At 45.6% G+C, this 21666-nt stretch overlaps 1 protein-coding gene across 2 annotated transcripts in view; it reads left to right on the top strand.

The window, feature by feature from the left end:
- The window catches only part of IFT172 (intraflagellar transport 172), a 1173227-nt gene that overhangs the window by 762912 nt on the left and 388649 nt on the right, over nucleotides 1-21666 (top strand). For both annotated transcript variants that reach the window (XM_085613308.1, XM_085613307.1), the window contains one exon: nucleotides 21417-21510. In XM_085613308.1, the coding sequence (XP_085469434.1) occupies nucleotides 21417-21510 (94 nt within the window). The remainder of the gene's footprint in view (nucleotides 1-21416; nucleotides 21511-21666) is intronic.

Raw genomic sequence — 21666 nt, 5'->3', positions numbered from 1 at the left:
AAGACCTACATGGGCAGGAACAGAGGTCGTCCATGAGGTCGTCAGCCCTCCTCCTCCTCCTCCTCCTCCTCTACATCCCTCCCTCCTGCCACTGCAAAGCAGCCCTAGATCCACCATTCTGGATCATGTTGGTCCTGTGGGGGGGTCGGCTTACCCATTTTCTGCAAGATTGGGAATCGGTCACTACAGACCTGTGGGTTCTAAATCTTGTGGAAAATGGGTATGCTCTTCCCTTTCGAGAATTCCCTCTAAATTACCCTCCTTGCCAAGGTGCTTGCTCGGAGGACCACCTTCTTCTCCTGCAGGAGGAAGTCCTAACATTACTGAAAAAAGGTGCGATAGAGGTGGTTCCAGAGCGGGAAAGGGGTCAGGGATGCTACTCCCAGTATTTCCTGATACCCAAGAAGGATGGCAGGCTGCGTCCAATCCTTGATCTCTGGATCTTGAACTCTTTTCTGAAGCAGGAGAAGTTCAAGATGCTCACCCTTGCGCAGGTTCTTCAGGAGGACTGGATGGTGTCGATCGACTTGCAGGATGTGTATTTTCATATTCCGATCCTGGAGTCGCATAGGAAGTATCTCCGTTTTACGGTAGGGTCGCAACATTATCAGTTTGCGGTTTTCCCGTTTGGTCTTACTACTGCACCTCGAGTCTTCACCAAGGTGATGGCAGTGGTGGCAGCCCATCTCAGAAGGTTGTGGGTTCCAGTTTTCCCCTATCTGGATGACTGGCTTATCAAAGCGGAGTCGCCAGAGAAGGTGCTTCATCATCTGCAGGTTACAACTCAGCTTTTTAAACAGAAGCACAGATGCACCACATATCAAAAAGTAAGGAAGAACAATTATAAAATCTATTTCCGACATCAGTTTTCTTCTGAAAAAAAATGTTCTTTTATTCCAAAGATCAGTAATTCTTTTGAAAAAACAAGATCATAAACATCATTGTTTTCAACAGCACAGCCGACGCGTTTCGTCCTTGAAGCGGACTTCTTCAGGGCTGTTAAATGCAAACACATAAATATACAAATAAATACATACACATAAACATATATATAACATGTTACATACTACACAGACATTTTGATGCAATTATATATAAAAGGATGCTATTCATTCCAGCTAAGTTTCTTCATTTAAAAAAACATTTATACAATGACAAACCATAAATTACTAAACATCAAAGACAGACCGACATTAATGTACTTAGAAATCTTTACCATTTCCAAACCTGTATACCAGATTCCTACAAGGTGTTCTTTTTGTTATTTTTAATATTTTTAATATTTTTAACATTGAGTTTAAGAGAGTGTGATCAAAACCAACAGATCCTCATAGATAATATGGATTGGTATATATAAACTATTAAACTTAGGTACCCAAGGGAAAAGGAGAACAAGTAGAAAGAAGGAGAAAAAGAAAAGAAAAAAAGGAACTCAAAAATGAATTAAAAAAATAATTATGTGAACAAGAATAATCCAAGGCCAGATGCCTGCGAATTTTATGACCAAGGAGATGCCAATGAAATTTATATCAAATTTGTATGTCGGGATGAACATCTTAGCACCAAACCATGCGATGCACTCCGACGTAAAGATAAGTATTCAAAGGTACCCACCGCTTAATAATCAAAACGGGGTCAGTCCTATTCGAAGAGAGCCAGTGGATAGCCAGATCCGTAGTTTTTAGGTAGTTCCCCTTTTGTAACGGGGTTATCTGAGATTCCAAATGACAAAATATATAGACATGTAAGAAGATATATAAAAAAAAAAAAGAAGAATATAATATAGATTATGCATCTGGTTCAACATAATCACCAATAGTAATCATACCCATTGGAGGAAGAGACTTATCAAACTCAAGTGATCATACTCACACTATATCAAAATTGCACATCCACTTCCTCCAAATCATAGTAGAATGAAAAGAGTTTTTGTATATGTAGACTACGAGGGTATTTGTAAGAGCTCTCGTCACAAATGGTCCATATTCTGGTCTAAAAATGGGAAGATGGAAGGAATAATGACCATTTGTCCTTTAAATATAATAACCAAAATAATGGGTCTCTATATTTATAGGATCCCAAGCATGGAGATGCCAACAACTTGGTTAAGTCACAACATATAATAGTTTAGAATCCTAATTCCTATGTAGAAATATCCTACAAAACAAGAGACCAACTAAAAGTGTTTCATAATGCCCCCCGACAAAAACAGATATTTAAACAGCATAAGCTCTTTAATATGAGTAATCACTTCAGAGACCCATGAGAAATCCTGTAGTATCCTACTGTTATATCCCACCCACAGAGTTTAATACTTACGTGAAGAATAGTAGTCTCTGGAGTCACTGTAATATTAGCAGCCACACCAGATCATATCCCCTCACAGGGTTCTTTGAATTAAATGAACATGTTCAATCTCTGCAGCCTATGAGTAAGACATAAGGGTGTATATGATCAAGGAGGCTAAAAAGGATAGTTTCCCAAAAATACAGAAACAATTATCTCTTAAGATTATATCAGCCATCCAATCGGTACCAAAAAATCTCCGATTTTTAGCCTTTCCAGGGTTAATATATACCTTGTCTACATACAGTAAACTCTCCCCCTGATCATAATGTAAGCCCAGTACCCTGTGAGTCACGAAATCAGAAATTGGCGAGACGTTTTGAAGGAAGGACAATCCACGAGTCCGCGTTCCTGGCGCGAAAGAGGAACATAGCATCCCGGCAGCCGTTCTGTGAACGCAAAAGCAATCCCACCGAACAGCCATCTATATTCCCCCCCAATGTGCTAGAAGAAAAATAAAAGTGCAACACGGAACTCCCAGTATTTCCAACAGATGTCCAAAACAACGTAACCAAACCATGATAATGCCAAAGCTAGACTGACCCCCACAACTGACTTACCAATATGAGACTGTCTTGATAACCCGAACGTGCTAAGTATCGCAGCCGAAGGGCAAGAAACGGCAAGAAAACAGCAACCATTCTCCTCACAGTCTAAATACTCGCGGCAGCCGGAATCCATTAGGCACACCTGCGAGGCATGGAGATGAGCCGCCACCACGAATGTAGTAAAGTTTGTCTTTTGTGGCGGCCATCTCTTAGTGGTGTTTCTGTCAATCCAGTGCTATTGCTTATAGTCAGGCTCAGAACTTTTACATATCAAATAGTCTATTTATTCAGAGCTTTCTCAAATAGATGAAAAAGAATGAGTAAATCAAACCAAAAGCGTGATAACCAGTCTAATATACTTTTTTAACTTATTGGACAAAATGGCATAATTCAAAGGGCACATTTCTGAAAGCGGTATTTCGTGCATGAATCATTTGATTGAATCGACCGGGATGTCCAGCCGCATTAAGAAAAAATAACAATTGGAGAGCTAGAAAAAGAGTAAGCCATGGTGGCAGTCATCCTGTAAATATTAATCGAACCGAGAATGATATAACGTCGGTTTATACACCTATATGGCATCCATCTTAGTAAAGAACGCATTACAAAAGTAAAAACATCATCCCGTAAGCAAATAGTATCTGATTGAGTTTATATCAGATCAAATGTATATACCAATACAAAGGTAAAAAGATCCATACTAGCAATCCCTCCATAAATATTAATCGAACCAAGAGGATATATCGTCGTTTCAAAGCACGTGTGTGACGTCCATCTTGGCACGGGTTGCATTACAGCATGAGAATACCTTGTCTACCTTGCTGAGTGGCAAAGGCATCAATATAATTTATATAGAAAAAGCGGGAATGGTATTAAATATTATCCAATTTTTATACAATTTTATATGGGGAAAAAAAAACAGAATATCACCAATCCTTAATGACACCCCAGCCCAGGAAACTTTATGCAGAATACCTCAGCATCACTTCAATGAAGACGATAAGAATTTTGTCAGCGTGTTATTGGAAAAAAGTGAATAGAAAAGGATTATAATAGAAACCACACAAATAAGGTAAATAAAGCATAACATAAACAAAACAAAACAGAACAAAACCCAGATGGGTCCCAAAGGAAACAAGCATTTGCAATGCAATAGGTCTCGCATTTATAAGAGTTTGAGCTATTGGCATTGTAAAATTACAATGCCTTTTATTTATGTTTTGGTTTTAAAACAAATAAAAAGCATTGTCATTTACAATGTCAGTAGCATAAACTCGCATAAAAGTAGTGTGTGGAGTGCAGCAGTGTGCGGCGTGTAGCAGTGTGCGGCGTGCAGCAGTGTGCGGCGTGCAGCAGTGTGCGGCGTGCAGCAGTGTGCGGCGTGCAGCAGTGTGCGGCGTGCAGCAGTGTGCGGCATGCAACAGTGTGCGGCGTGCAGCAGTGTTTTGTGTAGTAGTGTGAGGCATGCAGCACTGTGTGGCGTGCAGCAGTGTGCGGCGTGCAGCAGTGTGCTGCGTGCAGCAGTGTTGTGCAGCATGCAGCAGTGAGTAGCAGTGTGAGGCGTGCAGCAGTGTGTGGCGTGCAGCAGTGTGTGGCGTGCAGCAGTGTGTGGCGTGCAGCAGTTTTCGGCGTGCAGCAGTGTGCGGCGTGCAGCGGTGTGCGGCGTGTGGCGTGCAGCAGTGTGTGGCATGCAGCGGCATGCAGCAGTGTGGGGCGTACAGCAGTGTGGGGCGTGCAGCAGTGTGGGGCGTGCAGCAGTGTGGGGCGTGCAGCAGTGTGGGGCGTGCAGCAGTGTGGGGCGTGCAGCAGTGTGGGGCGTGCAGCAGTGTGTGGCGTGCAGCAGTGTGTGGCGTGCAGCGGCATGCAGCAGTGTGTGGCGTGCAGCGGCATGCAGCAGTGTGTGGCGTGCAGCAGTGTGTGGCGTGCAGCAGTTTTCGGTATGCAGCAGTGTGTGGCGTGCAGCAGTGTGTGGCATGCAGCGGCATGCAGCAGTGTGTGGCGTGCAGCAGTGTGTGGCGTGCAGCAGTGTACGGCGTGCAGCAGTGTGGGGCGTGCAGCAGTGTGGGGCGTGCAGCAGTGTGGGGCGTGCAGCAGTGTGTGGCGTGCAGCAGTGTGGGGCGTGCAGCGGCATGCAGCAGTGTGTGGCGTGCAGCAGTGTGTGGCATGCAGCAGTTTTCGGCATGCAGCAGTGTGGCGTGCAGCAGTGAGTGGCATGCAGCGGCATGCAGCAGTGTGTGGCGTGCAGCAGTGTGTGGCGTGTAGCAGTGTACGGTGTGCAGCAGTGTGAGGCGTGCAGCAGTGTGAGGCGTGCAGTAGTGTGGGGCGTGCAGCAGTGTGAGGCGTGCAGCAGTGTGAGGCGTGCAGCAGTGTGAGGCGTGCAGCAGTGTGGGGCGTGCAGCAGTGTGGGGCGTGCAGCAGTGTGGGGCGTGCAGCAGTGTGTGGCATGCAGCGGCATGCAGCATTGTGTGGCGTGCAGCAGTGTGTGGCGTGTAGCAGTGTACGGTGTGCAGCAGTGTGAGGCGTGCAGTAGTGTGAGGCGTGCAGCAGTGTGAGGCCTGCAGCAGTGTGAGGCGTGCAGCAGTGTGAGGCGTGCAGCAGTGTGTGGCGTGCAGCAGTGTGTGGCGTGCAGCAGTGTGTGGCGTGCAGCATTGTGTGGCGTGCAGCAGTGTGTGGTGTGCAGCAGTGTGTGGCATGGTCCTAATCTAACCGAAGGGAATGTGCTGACGTGCCTTCCTTGTGTATAGCGCGGTGACTAACGGGGATGTGCCCCCTCGCCGATGCAAGTACTGGCCCCATTCGTGCTGAGATCTTCCCTGCAGGGTGTCAAAGTGCATGTCTTTGTTAATTGCACGAGGACTTGCGAAAATGCTGTCCACAAGTAAATCTTTAGGAAATACAACCGAGCTCGCGCACAAGCCTCCTCCTGACTGATTAGTTGCCATTAACAATAACTTGCGCAAACGTTTGTCTAATACCAAACTGCTCCCGACTCTGGCTTGGCGCACTTGTGTTTTTATATACTTATGACGGCGTTCATGTAGGTTTGTGCCTTCGGTTCAGTGTATGAGTTGGTGGTCATCCGTGCGTGAGTGCACAATCTAAACCAGACTATCTTCTCGCCAGGAGAGCAGCTGGCTTTGTTCAATGCCAAATGAGAAGTTTTTTATTTCAAACTTTATTTTCATTTTACATAACAATCGAAAATCGAACAGCAGATGATGACATTTCAATTTCGGACGAGATACAAAAAGCATTAGAGTAGACGTTACTGACTCACAATGAGCACGGTCATATACAGGATGATTCTGAGAGTGCATTAGAATTCATGCAATTATTCAGTGCTAGTTTGACTGAGGTAAGCGGTTTTGCTGGAGTTCTGCCTTCAGTTGTAGGGCTAATTGACGCTGCTTTTTACCCCAGCCAGGAATTTGTTTGATGCGACGAAGAGGGAGTGGGAGGGGGGAGTGGGGGCGGGCACGCAGGCTGCCAAATGTTTTTTTTTTTATGAAACGGAAGAAAATATTAAAGTCCATTACATTAGCAAAAACAGATCTTGAAGGAGGTGCCCTGACGGAGCGTGTCATTTATAATAAAAAAATACAACTTTGCTTTAAATTGTCCGAGTGCGTTCGGGTGATTAGCAAGGACAGATCTGGAAGGAGGTGCACGGGGTGCTCTGAAGCTGACGAAGAGGGAGTGGGAGGGGGGAGTGGAGTCGGGCACGCAGGCTGCCAAATGTTTTTTTTTTGATGAGGTGATTAGCAAGGACAGATCTGGAAGGAGGTGCACGGGGTATGTTTGGCAGGGCTTGGAGAAGGGTTTCCATCACGGCGAAAGTGAAAGCAAACGAGTGGTTGCAGGACTCCAAATGGTGCGCGCGCCCGGACGGGTCACATGCACTGTAGTTGGAGGCCTGCAAAGCCACTGTTTGCACTTCCAAAACGCGCTTACTATAAGTCTCGCCAGTGCAGCGCTAAAGCGCTGGTCAGGCGAGACCTAAAAAACAGAGAAATCACTAGGCATGAAAACCTCAGAAATCTCTTGATATAATTTCCTAAAAGTAATATAATCATAATGATCAGGTCTCCTTAGTATCAGCAGACCTGATCTCAACAGCATTACAAACACCTTTTCATTTGAATAGACATAATGGAAGCATGTGTTAACAATGAGCCAACATTGGGAAGGGCCGTAATAATTAATTTACAAGTATACTGAATACATAGAAAATCATGGGTTCATGTGCAGACCAAGTATATCCATCAAGTTAACTTCTAACACATTAACTAGTTCTGTATATTGACAAAGAGCATCTAAGTAGTATACTTCATCCAAGCATAGCATACCAACAACGAATCGAATCAGCCTTTTTACAAAAAGTAATGCATTTCGTCATCACTATTATGCCCCAATTCTACACACCTCAATCTACAGATCCACGCAGCCTAATTTTTTCTCAGAGCCAGTTCCCTGTCCCCTCCTCTTGGGTGAGCCGGAAAATGATCAATACCCATGAACCAGAGATCCTCAGTACCTCCATGGTTCTCCTGCATATGATATGTTAATGGGTATCTAAGGTCCCCTTTACGGAGGGCACGTAGGTGCTCCTGAATTCTTATTTTTAATGCTCTCTTGGTACTACCCACGTAGATCTTATTACATGGGCAGCCCAATATATATGTCACATATACCGATTTACAATTAATCAGGTAATTGATGTTATATATTCGGTTAGTGTTGTAGCAGAATGTTTTGGTCTTATTTTTGCCCAACCTGCACACACTACATTCATTGCATGTGAAAAAACCTGTCATGGACGATGTCAGCCAAGTTTGGGGTTTTGGTGTGGTGACATAACTGGGACATAATACATTACGTAAGTTTTGTCCCCTTCTGTATGTCACCTTCGGTTTAGCAGCCAGTATTCCTTGAAGACTTGGTATGTCTGCCAACAGGTGCCAATGTTTTCGCAGGACATTATATATCCTGCTGCTGTCATTATTGTACTGGGTATTAAAAGAAATGGGTGCCTGTTTAGCCCTTTTCGCTAGATTTAATGTTAGTGTATTTGCCCTAGGCACTTTCATGACTCTCTTATGTGCTTTGTTTAGTATCTCACTTGGGTATCCTCTAGCCAGGAAACGCTGCTCCGTTTCCCTGATATTTTGAAGGAAATTATTTTCCATGCTGCAGTTGCGTCTCATCCGGATCATTTTCCCGTAAGGGATATTGTTAACCACATGGTGGGGATGAGCGCTTAGAAAATGTAGTGTACTGTTGCATGCAGTGCTTTTCTTATGAGTACGGCTCTGGATTTGATTATCATGGACAAAAAAGTTAACATCCAGGAAGTCAATTGCTTCATTGCTATAGTTAATCGTAAATCTGACATTAAATGGGTTATCATTTAGATAGGCATAATACTCCAATAATTCTGGGGCAGGTCCATCCCAGAGCATAATAACATCATCAATGTACTTGCCCCAGAAAATGATATGCTCTATCCACCTTGCAGCATGGCGACCCCAGGCATGCCCCCGCTCAAACCAGCCCATAAAGAGCCCGGCATAGGCGGGAGCAAACCTGGAGCCCATTGCCGTACCCTGGATCTGATGGAACCACTCTGAGTCATGTAGAAAGAAGTTTTTAGACAAAATGATGTCAGTCATTTCCAATAGGACCTCATTATGTAGATAATGATCTGCTGTCCTTTGTCCAAGATAAAATTGTAATGCATGTATTCCAAATTCCTTTTTAATGCATGTATACAAACTTGTTACATCAAGGGTAACAAAAATGAGGTTCTCTGACCAAGTCAGGCCCTCAAATTTGCCCAAGATATCTTTAGTATCCTTGATGTAGGCAGGCAAATGTTGTACTAAGGGCTGGATATAATGATCCACGTACTCCGAAAGTCTTTCTGTAGGGGAATTAACCCCAGAGATAATAGGGTGGCCCGGTGGAAATGGGCCTCCCTTATGTACCTTCGGTAGTATGTAGATACAAGGGGAAGTCAGTTTTTGTACCGTTAAGTATCTACACTCTTCCTCACTTAGTAAGCTACTTTCTCGCCATTCCGCAAGTCTCATATTCATGTGTGTGCTCAAGGTCTTGATGGGATTCCCTGGAAGTTTGGTATAACATGATGTGTTTGATAGTTGCCGATCTATCTCCCTCATGTAGCTTGTCCTTTCCATAATAACTACATTCCCCCCCTTGTCTGCTTCACGGATGACGATAGAGGAGTCAGATTTAAGTCCCTTAAGTGCTTTATTTTCGCCCGCCGTCAGATTGTAATTCCTTTGATTTGGGGGGTAGGGTGTTCCTGGAGTTTGTAAAAACCATGTGTAACCCATCTCTGAACAAGTCTATATTAGAGTGTGTTCCACTTGGGATATATTTAGATTTTAATTTCAAGCCACTATCCAATGACACATCTTCAGTAATTTCCAATTCATTTCTAATCAGATCTGACTCAATTGGTGTTTCATACTCAACAGACATCATCATTTGAATGACATTTATTTCATTTACAGTATGCGAGGGCGGAACACGTTCCTCCAATGGTTTAATACAAACAGATGGGTTGGTATTAAAAAATGGTCCTTTAATTTTAACAGTCTAATAAATTTCGACAAGTCCACAAAAATATCAACATCATTGCCCATCTGATTAGGGCAAAAGCCAAGCCCTTTGCTTAACACAGAGACATCATCCACCGATAAAGTTCTTTCAGAGAGGTTAACAATCATTAATTTCTGGGTCCCATTGTCACTATCTCCATTCAGTCCCTCGAGTTCCCTATTTTATTGGATCTGGTCATTCTGCCAACTGGTTCCTGTTTTGCTTTTTTGTTGTACAAATTGGGTTTCTCGATAAACGTGCCCAAATCTCACCTGGTGCCCTCTCAACGCAACCTGTTCATATGGGCGGTACTGGACACTACTGTGTGTCGAGCATTCCCACCTCCACAAAGGATTCTCGACATACAGGAAATGATTCCTTTGTTTTACAATGGAGCGGTTGTTCCAGTCCTGAAGGTCCTTCGTCTGCTCGGTCTGTTTACTTCCTGCATTCTGTTGGCCAACCATGCACGCTGGCACATGAGGGCGCTCCAGTGGTGCCCCCGCAGGCAGTGGTATCAGCACAACGTAGATCTCAGGCAGTCTGTGAGGATCTCCAGAGAAGCTGCAGCGGATCTGTCTTGGTGGAGCGTGGAGGGCAATCTGTCTCAAGGAAAGCCCTTCCATCTACCTCCATCGGTGGCCACAATGATAACGGATGCATCCACTTTAGGGTGGGGTGCACATCTGGGGGATCTGGAGATCAAAGGTCTTTGGTCTCCAGAGGGAAGGTTGCTTCACATCAACCTTTTGGAGTTGCTGACTATATGTTTGGCACTCAAGGCCTTCCTCCCTTCCCTTCGCGGTCAGTCGGTTCAAGTCCTGACGGACAACACTACCGCGATGTGGTATGTCAACAAGCAGGGAGGAGTGGGGTCATATTGTCTCTGCAGAGAGGCTCTGCATCTCTGGTCCTGGGTTCAGGATCATCAGATTTGTCTGATGGCAAATCATCTGGCCGGAGTTCTGAATGTGTGTGCAGACAGTCTCAGTCGGCAGATCTCTACCGACCACGAGTGGAGGCTCCATCCGGAGGTGGTTCGTCACATCTTTCGGACATGGGGAACTCCTCGGGTGGACCTGTTTGCCACTCGCGAGAATGCTCACTGCCCGTCATTCTGCAGTCTCCAGTATCCGATGCAGGGAGCTTTGGGGGACGCGTTTCAGTTGAGATGGGACTCACATCTCCTTTACGCGTTTCCTCCCATACCCTTGATTCCTCGGGTTCTGAGGAAGATTTGCCAAGACCGGGCCCAAGTCATATTGATCACCCCGGATTGGCCAAGAAGGGTTGTGATATACAAAGCTAGACTGACCCCCACAACTGACTTACCAATATGAGACTGTCTTGATAACCCGAACGTGCTAAGTATCGCAGCCGAAGGGCAAGAAACGGCAAGAAAACAGCAACCATTCTCCTCACAGTCTAAATACTCGCGGCAGCCGGAATCCATTAGGCACACCTGCGAGGCATGGAGATGAGCCGCCACCATGAATGTAGTAAAGTTTGTCTTTTGTGGCGGCCATCTCTTAGTGGTGTTTCTGTCAATCCAGTGCTATTGCTTATAGTCAGGCTCAGAACTTTTACATATCAAATAGTCTATTTATTCAGAGCTTTCTCAAATAGATGAAAAAGAATGAGTAAATCAAACCAAAAGCGTGATAACCAGTCTAATATACTTTTTTAACTTATTGGACAAAATGGCATAATTCAAAGGGCACATTTCTGAAAGCGGTATTTCGTGCATGAATCATTTGATTGAATCGACCGGGATGTCCAGCCGCATTAAGAAAAAATAACAATTGGAGAGCTAGAAAAAGAGTAAGCCATGGTGGCAGTCATCCTGTAAATATTAATCGAACCGAGAATGATATAACGTCGGTTTATACACCTATATGGCATCCATCTTAGTAAAGAACGCATTACAAAAGTAAAAACATCATCCCGTAAGCAAATAGTATCTGATTGAGTTTATATCAGATCAAATGTATATACCAATACAAAGGTAAAAAGATCCATACTAGCAATCCCTCCATAAATATTAATCGAACCAAGAGGATATATCGTCGTTTCAAAGCACGTGTGTGACGTCCATCTTGGCACGGGTTGCATTACAGCATGAGAATACCTTGTCTACCTTGCTGAGTGGCAAAGGCATCAATATAATTTATATAGAAAAAGCGGGAATGGTATTAAATATTATCCAATTTTTATACAATTTTATATGGGGAAAAAAAAACAGAATATCACCAATCCTTAATGACACCCCAGCCCAGGAAACTTTATGCAGAATACCTCAGCATCACTTCAATGAAGACGATAAGAATTTTGTCAGCGTGTTATTGGAAAAAAGTGAATAGAAAAGGATTATAATAGAAACCACACAAATAAGGTAAATAAAGCATAACATAAACAAAACAAAACAGAACAAAACCCAGATGGGTCCCAAAGGAAACAAGCATTTGCAATGCAATAGGTCTCGCATTTATAAGAGTTTGAGCTATTGGCATTGTAAAATTACAATGCCTTTTATTTATGTTTTGGTTTTAAAACAAATAAAAAGCATTGTCATTTACAATGTCAGTAGCATAAACTCGCATAAAAGTAGTGTGTGGAGTGCAGCAGTGTGCGGCGTGTAGCAGTGTGCGGCGTGCAGCAGTGTGCGGCGTGCAGCAGTGTGCGGCATGCAGCAGTGTGCGGCGTGCAGCAGTGTGCGGCATGCAACAGTGTGCGGCGTGCAGCAGTGTTTTGTGTAGTAGTGTGAGGCATGCAGCACTGTGTGGCGTGCAGCAGTGTGCGGCGTGCAGCAGTGTGCTGCGTGCAGCAGTGTTGTGCAGCATGCAGCAGTGAGTAGCAGTGTGAGGCGTGCAGCAGTGTGTGGCGTGCAGCAGTGTGTGGCGTGCAGCAGTGTGTGGCGTGCAGCAGTTTTCGGCGTGCAGCAGTGTGCGGCGTGCAGCGGTGTGCGGCGTGTGGCGTGCAGCAGTGTGTGGCATGCAGCGGCATGCAGCAGTGTGGGGCGTGCAGCAGTGTGGGGCGTGCAGCAGTGTGGGGCGTGCAGCAGTGTGGGGCGTGCAGCAGTGTGGGGCGTGCAGCAGTGTGGGGCGTGCAGCAGTGTGTGGCGTGCAGCAGTGTGTGGCGTGCAGCGGCATGCAGCAGTGTGTGGCGTGCAGCGGCATGCAGCAGTGTGTGGCGTGCAGCAGTGTGTGGCGTGCAGCAGTTTTCGGCATGCAGCAGTGTGTGGCGTGCAGCAGTGTGTGGCATGCAGCGGCATGCAGCAGTGTGTGGCGTGCAGCAGTGTGTGGCGTGCAGCAGTGTACGGTGTGCAGCAGTGTGGGGCGTGCAGCAGTGTGGGGCGTGCAGCAGTGTGGGGCGTGCAGCAGTGTGTGGCGTGCAGCAGTGTGGGGCGTGCAGCGGCATGCAGCAGTGTGTGGCGTGCAGCAGTGTGTGGCATGCAGCAGTTTTCGGCATGCAGCAGTGTGGCGTGCAGCAGTGAGTGGCATGCAGCGGCATGCAGCAGTGTGTGGCGTGCAGCAGTGTGTGGCGTGTAGCAGTGTACGGTGTGCAGCAGTGTGAGGCGTGCAGCAGTGTGAGGCGTGCAGTAGTGTGGGGCGTGCAGCAGTGTGAGGCGTGCAGCAGTGTGAGGCGTGCAGCAGTGTGAGGCGTGCAGCAGTGTGGGGCGTGCAGCAGTGTGGGGCGTGCAGCAGTGTGGGGCGTGCAGCAGTGTGGGGCGTGCAGCAGTGTGTGGCATGCAGCATTGTGTGGCGTGCAGCAGTGTGTGGCGTGTAGCAGTGTACGGTGTGCAGCAGTGTGAGGCGTGCAGTAGTGTGAGGCGTGCAGCAGTGTGAGGCGTGCAGCAGTGTGAGGCGTGCAGCAGTGTGAGGCGTGCAGCAGTGTGAGGCGTGCAGCAGTGTGTGGCGTGCAGCAGTGTGTGGCGTGCAGCATTGTGTGGCGTGCAGCAGTGTGTGGTGTGCAGCAGTGTGTGGCATGGTCCTAATCTAACCGAAGGGAATGTGCTGACGTGCCTTCCTTGTGTATAGCGCGGTGACTAACGGGGATGTGCCCCCTCGCCGATGCAAGTACTGGCCCCATTCGTGCTGAGATCTTCCCTGCAGGGTGTCAAAGTGCATGTCTTTGTTAATTGCACGAGGACTTGCGAAAATGCTGTCCACAAGTAAATCTTTAGGAAATACAACCGAGCTCGCGCACAAGCCTCCTCCTGACTGATTAGTTGCCATTAACAATAACTTGCGCAAACGTTTGTCTAATACCAAACTGCTCCCGACTCTGGCTTGGCGCACTTGTGTTTTTATATACTTATGACGGCGTTCATGTAGGTTTGTGCCTTCGGTTCAGTGTATGAGTTGGTGGTCATCCGTGCGTGAGTGCACAATCTAAACCAGACTATCTTCTCGCCAGGAGAGCAGCTGGCTTTGTTCAATGCCAAATGAGAAGTTTTTTATTTCAAACTTTATTTTCATTTTACATAACAATCGAAAATCGAACAGCAGATGATGACATTTCAATTTCGGACGAGATACAAAAAGCATTAGAGTAGACGTTACTGACTCACAATGAGCACGGTCATATACAGGATGATTCTGAGAGTGCATTAGAATTCATGCAATTATTCAGTGCTAGTTTGACTGAGGTAAGCGGTTTTGCTGGAGTTCTGCCTTCAGTTGTAGGGCTAATTGACGCTGCTTTTTACCCCAGCCAGGAATTTGTTTGATGCGACGAAGAGGGAGTGGGAGGGGGGAGTGGGGGCGGGCACGCAGGCTGCCAAATGTTTTTTTTTTTATGAAACGGAAGAAAATATTAAAGTCCATTACATTAGCAAAAACAGATCTTGAAGGAGGTGCCCTGACGGAGCGTGTCATTTATAATAAAAAAATACAACTTTGCTTTAAATTGTCCGAGTGCGTTCGGGTGATTAGCAAGGACAGATCTGGAAGGAGGTGCACGGGGTGCTCTGAAGCTGACGAAGAGGGAGTGGGAGGGGGGAGTGGAGTCGGGCACGCAGGCTGCCAAATGTTTTTTTTTTGATGAGGTGATTAGCAAGGACAGATCTGGAAGGAGGTGCACGGGGTATGTTTGGCAGGGCTTGGAGAAGGGTTTCCATCACGGCGAAAGTGAAAGCAAACGAGTGGTTGCAGGACTCCAAATGGTGCGCGCGCCCGGACGGGTCACATGCACTGTAGTTGGAGGCCTGCAAAGCCACTGTTTGCACTTCCAAAACGCGCTTACTATAAGTCTCGCCAGTGCAGCGCTAAAGCGCTGGTCAGGCGAGACCTAAAAAACAGAGAAATCACTAGGCATGAAAACCTCAGAAATCTCTTGATATAATTTCCTAAAAGTAATATAATCATAATGATCAGGTCTCCTTAGTATCAGCAGACCTGATCTCAACAGCATTACAAACACCTTTTCATTTGAATAGACATAATGGAAGCATGTGTTAACAATGAGCCAACATTGGGAAGGGCCGTAATAATTAATTTACAAGTATACTGAATACATAGAAAATCATGGGTTCATGTGCAGACCAAGTATATCCATCAAGTTAACTTCTAACACATTAACTAGTTCTGTATATTGACAAAGAGCATCTAAGTAGTATACTTCATCCAAGCATAGCATACCAACAACGAATCGAATCAGCCTTTTTACAAAAAGTAATGCATTTCGTCATCACTATTATGCCCCAATTCTACACACCTCAATCTACAGATCCACGCAGCCTAATTTTTTCTCAGAGCCAGTTCCCTGTCCCCTCCTCTTGGGTGAGCCGGAAAATGATCAATACCCATGAACCAGAGATCCTCAGTACCTCCATGGTTCTCCTGCATATGATATGTTAATGGGTATCTAAGGTCCCCTTTACGGAGGGCACGTAGGTGCTCCTGAATTCTTATTTTTAATGCTCTCTTGGTACTACCCACGTAGATCTTATTACATGGGCAGCCCAATATATATGTCACATATACCGATTTACAATTAATCAGGTAATTGATGTTATATATTCGGTTAGTGTTGTAGCAGAATGTTTTGGTCTTATTTTTGCCCAACCTGCACACACTACATTCATTGCATGTGAAAAAACCTGTCATGGACGATGTCAGCCAAGTTTGGGGTTTTGGTGTGGTGACATAACTGGGACATAATACATTACGTAAGTTTTGTCCCCTTCTGTATGTCACCTTCGGTTTAGCAGCCAGTATTCCTTGAAGACTTGGTATGTCTGCCAACAGGTGCCAATGTTTTCGCAGGACATTATATATCCTGCTGCTGTCATTATTGTACTGGGTATTAAAAGAAATGGGTGCCTGTTTAGCCCTTTTCGCTAGATTTAATGTTAGTGTATTTGCCCTAGGCACTTTCATGACTCTCTTATGTGCTTTGTTTAGTATCTCACTTGGGTATCCTCTAGCCAGGAAACGCTGCTCCGTTTCCCTGATATTTTGAAGGAAATTATTTTCCATGCTGCAGTTGCGTCTCATCCGGATCATTTTCCCGTAAGGGATATTGTTAACCACATGGTGGGGATGAGCGCTTAGAAAATGTAGTGTACTGTTGCATGCAGTGCTTTTCTTATGAGTACGGCTCTGGATTTGATTATCATGGACAAAAAAGTTAACATCCAGGAAGTCAATTGCTTCATTGCTATAGTTAATCGTAAATCTGACATTAAATGGGTTATCATTTAGATAGGCATAATACTCCAATAATTCTGGGGCAGGTCCATCCCAGAGCATAATAACATCATCAATGTACTTGCCCCAGAAAATGATATGCTCTATCCACCTTGCAGCATGGCGACCCCAGGCATGCCCCCGCTCAAACCAGCCCATAAAGAGCCCGGCATAGGCGGGAGCAAACCTGGAGCCCATTGCCGTACCCTGGATCTGATGGAACCACTCTGAGTCATGTAGAAAGAAGTTTTTAGACAAAATGATGTCAGTCATTTCCAATAGGACCTCATTATGTAGATAATGATCTGCTGTCCTTTGTCCAAGATAAAATTGTAATGCATGTATTCCAAATTCCTTTTTAATGCATGTATACAAACTTGTTACATCAAGGGTAACAAAAATGAGGTTCTCTGACCAAGTCAGGCCCTCAAATTTGCCCAAGATATCTTTAGTATCCTTGATGTAGGCAGGCAAATGTTGTACTAAGGGCTGGATATAATGATCCACGTACTCCGAAAGTCTTTCTGTAGGGGAATTAACCCCAGAGATAATAGGGTGGCCCGGTGGAAATGGGCCTCCCTTATGTACCTTCGGTAGTATGTAGATACAAGGGGAAGTCAGTTTTTGTACCGTTAAGTATCTACACTCTTCCTCACTTAGTAAGCTACTTTCTCGCCATTCCGCAAGTCTCATATTCATGTGTGTGCTCAAGGTCTTGATGGGATTCCCTGGAAGTTTGGTATAACATGATGTGTTTGATAGTTGCCGATCTATCTCCCTCATGTAGCTTGTCCTTTCCATAATAACTACATTCCCCCCCTTGTCTGCTTCACGGATGACGATAGAGGAGTCAGATTTAAGTCCCTTAAGTGCTTTATTTTCGCCCGCCGTCAGATTGTAATTCCTTTGATTTGGGGGGTAGGGTGTTCCTGGAGTTTGTAAAAACCATGTGTAACCCATCTCTGAACAAGTCTATATTAGAGTGTGTTCCACTTGGGATATATTTAGATTTTAATTTCAAGCCACTATCCAATGACACATCTTCAGTAATTTCCAATTCATTTCTAATCAGATCTGACTCAATTGGTGTTTCATACTCAACAGACATCATCATTTGAATGACATTTATTTCATTTACAGTATGCGAGGGCGGAACACGTTCCTCCAATGGTTTAATACAAACAGATGGGTTGGTATTAAAAAATGGTCCTTTAATTTTAACAGTCTAATAAATTTCGACAAGTCCACAAAAATATCAACATCATTGCCCATCTGATTAGGGCAAAAGCCAAGCCCTTTGCTTAACACAGAGACATCATCCACCGATAAAGTTCTTTCAGAGAGGTTAACAATCATTAATTTCTGGGTCCCATTGTCACTATCTCCATTCAGTCCCTCGAGTTCCCTATTTTATTGGATCTGGTCATTCTGCCAACTGGTTCCTGTTTTGCTTTTTTGTTGTACAAATTGGGTTTCTCGATAAACGTGCCCAAATCTCACCTGGTGCCCTCTCAACGCAACCTGTTCATATGGGCGGTACTGGACACTACTGTGTGTCGAGCATTCCCACCTCCACAAAGGATTCTCGACATACAGGAAATGATTCCTTTGTTTTACAATGGAGCGGTTGTTCCAGTCCTGAAGGTCCTTCGTCTGCTCGGTCTGTTTACTTCCTGCATTCTGTTGGCCAACCATGCACGCTGGCACATGAGGGCGCTCCAGTGGTGCCCCCGCAGGCAGTGGTATCAGCACAACGTAGATCTCAGGCAGTCTGTGAGGATCTCCAGAGAAGCTGCAGCGGATCTGTCTTGGTGGAGCGTGGAGGGCAATCTGTCTCAAGGAAAGCCCTTCCATCTACCTCCATCGGTGGCCACAATGATAACGGATGCATCCACTTTAGGGTGGGGTGCACATCTGGGGGATCTGGAGATCAAAGGTCTTTGGTCTCCAGAGGGAAGGTTGCTTCACATCAACCTTTTGGAGTTGCTGGCTATATGTTTGGCACTCAAGGCCTTCCTCCCTTCCCTTCGCGGTCAGTCGGTTCAAGTCCTGACGGACAACACTACCGCGATGTGGTATGTCAACAAGCAGGGAGGAGTGGGGTCATATTGTCTCTGCAGAGAGGCTCTGCATCTCTGGTCCTGGGTTCAGGATCATCAGATTTGTCTGATGGCAAATCATCTGGCCGGAGTTCTGAATGTGTGTGCAGACAGTCTCAGTCGGCAGATCTCTACCGACCACGAGTGGAGGCTCCATCCGGAGGTGGTTCGTCACATCTTTCGGACATGGGGAACTCCTCGGGTGGACCTGTTTGCCACTCGCGAGAATGCTCACTGCCCGTCATTCTGCAGTCTCCAGTATCCGATGCAGGGAGCTTTGGGGGACGCGTTTCAGTTGAGATGGGACTCACATCTCCTTTACGCGTTTCCTCCCATACCCTTGATTCCTCGGGTTCTGAGGAAGATTTGCCAAGACCGGGCCCAAGTCATATTGATCACCCCGGATTGGCCAAGAAGGGTTGTGATATACAGATCTTCTCCACCTCTACTCGTGCTCTCCGCTCCGTCTCCCTCTCAGGGCAGACCTCCTCTCGCAGTCTCAGGGGCAGGTTCTACACCCCCACCTCCAGAGCTTACACCTTCATGCCTGGAGATTGAACGGGGCAACCTGAATTCTTTTTCTCTTCTGCCTGGCGTGGTGGAAGTGATTTTGTCTGCCAGGCGTCACTCCACCAAGTCGATCTATTCCTATAGGTGGTCCAAATGTGTCCATTGGTGTGGGGAGAAGTCTATTGACCCTTTGAGGACTCGTTTATCCAACATCCTTCAGTTTGCTCTCTCTCTAGCTCAGCAAGGTTTTGCTGTAGCTACTGTCAGGGGTTATTTATTGGCTTTGTCGGCATTCCTTTGCTTGCCAGATCAGCCGTCCTTGTTTAAATCACCTATTGTGTTACGGTTCATTAAGGGCCTTACCAACAAATTTCCGCCCACTCCATTTATTGTGCCTCAATGGGACTTAAATCTTGTCTTAAATTACTTGATGGGTTCTCCCTTTGAACCGTTGCATAAGTGTCCCTTAAGGCTATTGTCTTTTAAAACAGTTTTTCTCATTGCCATTACCTCGGCAAGGAGGGTAAGTGAGCTTCAAGCTCCGAGTTCGAATCCCCCGTTCTTGACCATTCATGCTCAAAGAATGGTACTCAGGACCAGGGCTGCTTTTCTGCCTAAGGTGGTAACTCCTTTCCCTCTCGGGCAGTCCATTACCCTTCCTTCCTTCTATCCTCCCCCTCACCCTTCCAAGGAGGAGGAGCTGCTTCACCGCTTGGACCCTAAAAGGGCGGTGACTTTTTACCTTGATAAAACTAAAGACTTTCGAGTGGATGACCAGCTCTCCATGGGCTTCATTGGCTGCAGGAAAGGCAGAGTGGTGCACAAGCGCACCCTCTCCAGATGGATTATCTAGTGCATCAAGATCTGCTACTCTTTGGCCGGTAAGCAACCTCCAGAGGGTATAAGGGCTCATTTTACCAGAGCAAAGTCTTCTACTTCTGCCTTATCTAGAGGTGTTCCTGTGGAGGACATTTGTAGAGCGGCAACTTGGGCCTCCCGCCTCACTTTCGCGAAGCATTACTGCTTAGATTCCGAGGTGAGGAGGGAGGGCCATTTTGCGCGCTCTGTCCTCCAGGACTTTTTGGTATAGAAGGGTGGACACCCTCCTCCGGGAGTGGGGACTGTTGTGGGAATCTATTCACAAGGTGAGGAATCCACTGGCAGATGTATCCATCAGAAGAACAAGTTACTTACCTTCGGTAACGCTTTTTCTGGTTGATACAGTATCTGCCTGTGGATTCCTCACTGACCCACCCGCCTCCCCGTTGTCCACCCTTGTATACCTACAATAGTGATAATGTGACAAAATGTATATGTTACTGTCAAAGGAAGTGTGTTATTTCTTTTGCTTTCCTGCATTGACTTCAAACTGTGTGTGTTGGTTTGAATATTATGTACTGTGTATACTGTATATATATTGTTGTTGGTCCGTCTGTGTGCCTCGAAGGCACGGAAAAAAGGGCGGAACTGACGTCATCACGCCGACGAGGCTCTCTTATGGCTCCAGTGACGTCAGCGGAGCCACGTGCGGAGCCATGCTATTGTGAAGTCGTCCTTGTCGGCGTGGAGAGCTACGAAAAAATTCCGAATGTTGCTGGTGCAGGGGATATTCACAAGGTGAGGAATCCACAGCCAGATACTGTATCCACCAGAAAAAGCGTTGCCGCAGGTAAGTAACTTGTTCGTCAGAAAACAGACTACTTTTGTCTGTCTGTTGCTGCACTCGCAAAGGATTAAACAATTTTATCCAGGTGCATTGTCTATTGAAAGAGCCATGCATCCAGTGGAATAAACCCCATTTCCGATGCTACAGTAGTTGGATTTAGCAGTGGTAAAGCCACCACTGCTGTGCTTCGTAGAGGAGTAGTAATGCAGTTTGTGTGGCAGCAAAGCACGCTTCTCTGCACATTTCTAATAAGCAATCTTGTTTCCTTTTTATGCTGTAGTCGAGGTATGTTGTTTTCTTCTACAGCTGTTCTTTAATTGAAATAACATTTCCTTTTAAACTGCTTGGGTCTATCTGTCCATATTTACAGGGACTGGTGAGGGACTGTTAGAACAAACCAGAAAGCTACAGGAAGAAAATATGTGTCAGAATAAAATGGAAGATGCTTTTGGAATCAATGTTCCAAATGCGTACTCTTTTCTTCCTGTAGATTCTTCATTACTGTCTGCCCCATGATCTTCTTTCTTAGCCCCTGTAGCGTTTAGGGAAAAAGCTAGGAAATCCTATCAGCGGAGACAATAGTTCTACATATTCAATTGTGCTTCACTTCTGGTATCATCAGATTAATCATTCAGAGTCTCAGTACTCCCGCACATCTATATATTAAATGCAGAGGCTTTTAAGCCCGGTCACTCCTCAGGTTGTTTGGAAATATAAAAAATGTGTTGGAGGAGTCGAGTGTCAATGGAAACATTGATACGTAATATAGTTGCGTTTTAGCTGTGTTACAAGAATTGTTTCTTCTGCTCGGTAATCATTGCATTAGTTGTTGCAAAAAGTGATTGAGAAACCAGACTGTAAAGCATTTCCTTTGGACCTACATATTCTAAAAATAAATCAAGTAAACTATTCTAATCAATCTTCCCTTTTTTAGGTCATTTGACTTTGCCTTTGAGCTGTGTCGGTTGTCCCTGAAGCAGAAGATGCCAGAGATCCACCTGAAATATGCCATGTTCCTTGAGGATGAGGTATGTGGTCTAACGGCTTACAACGCATTCCCTGGCAGACCTGGCTCGGATGCCTAGGGTTGCTTCATATTTAATGATACCTTTCTTACAAATCATGCATATTTAAGTTGACATAAATATATTTTCCTGGTTTCAATTTCTGGTAGGGTAAAATAA

This window comes from Triturus cristatus, chromosome 6 (assembly GCF_964204655.1).
Source record: "Triturus cristatus chromosome 6, aTriCri1.1, whole genome shotgun sequence".
Lineage (NCBI taxonomy): Eukaryota > Metazoa > Chordata > Amphibia > Caudata > Salamandridae > Triturus > Triturus cristatus.
Note: the sequence above shows the minus strand (reverse complement) of the source record. Positions and strands in the feature narration are given on the sequence as shown.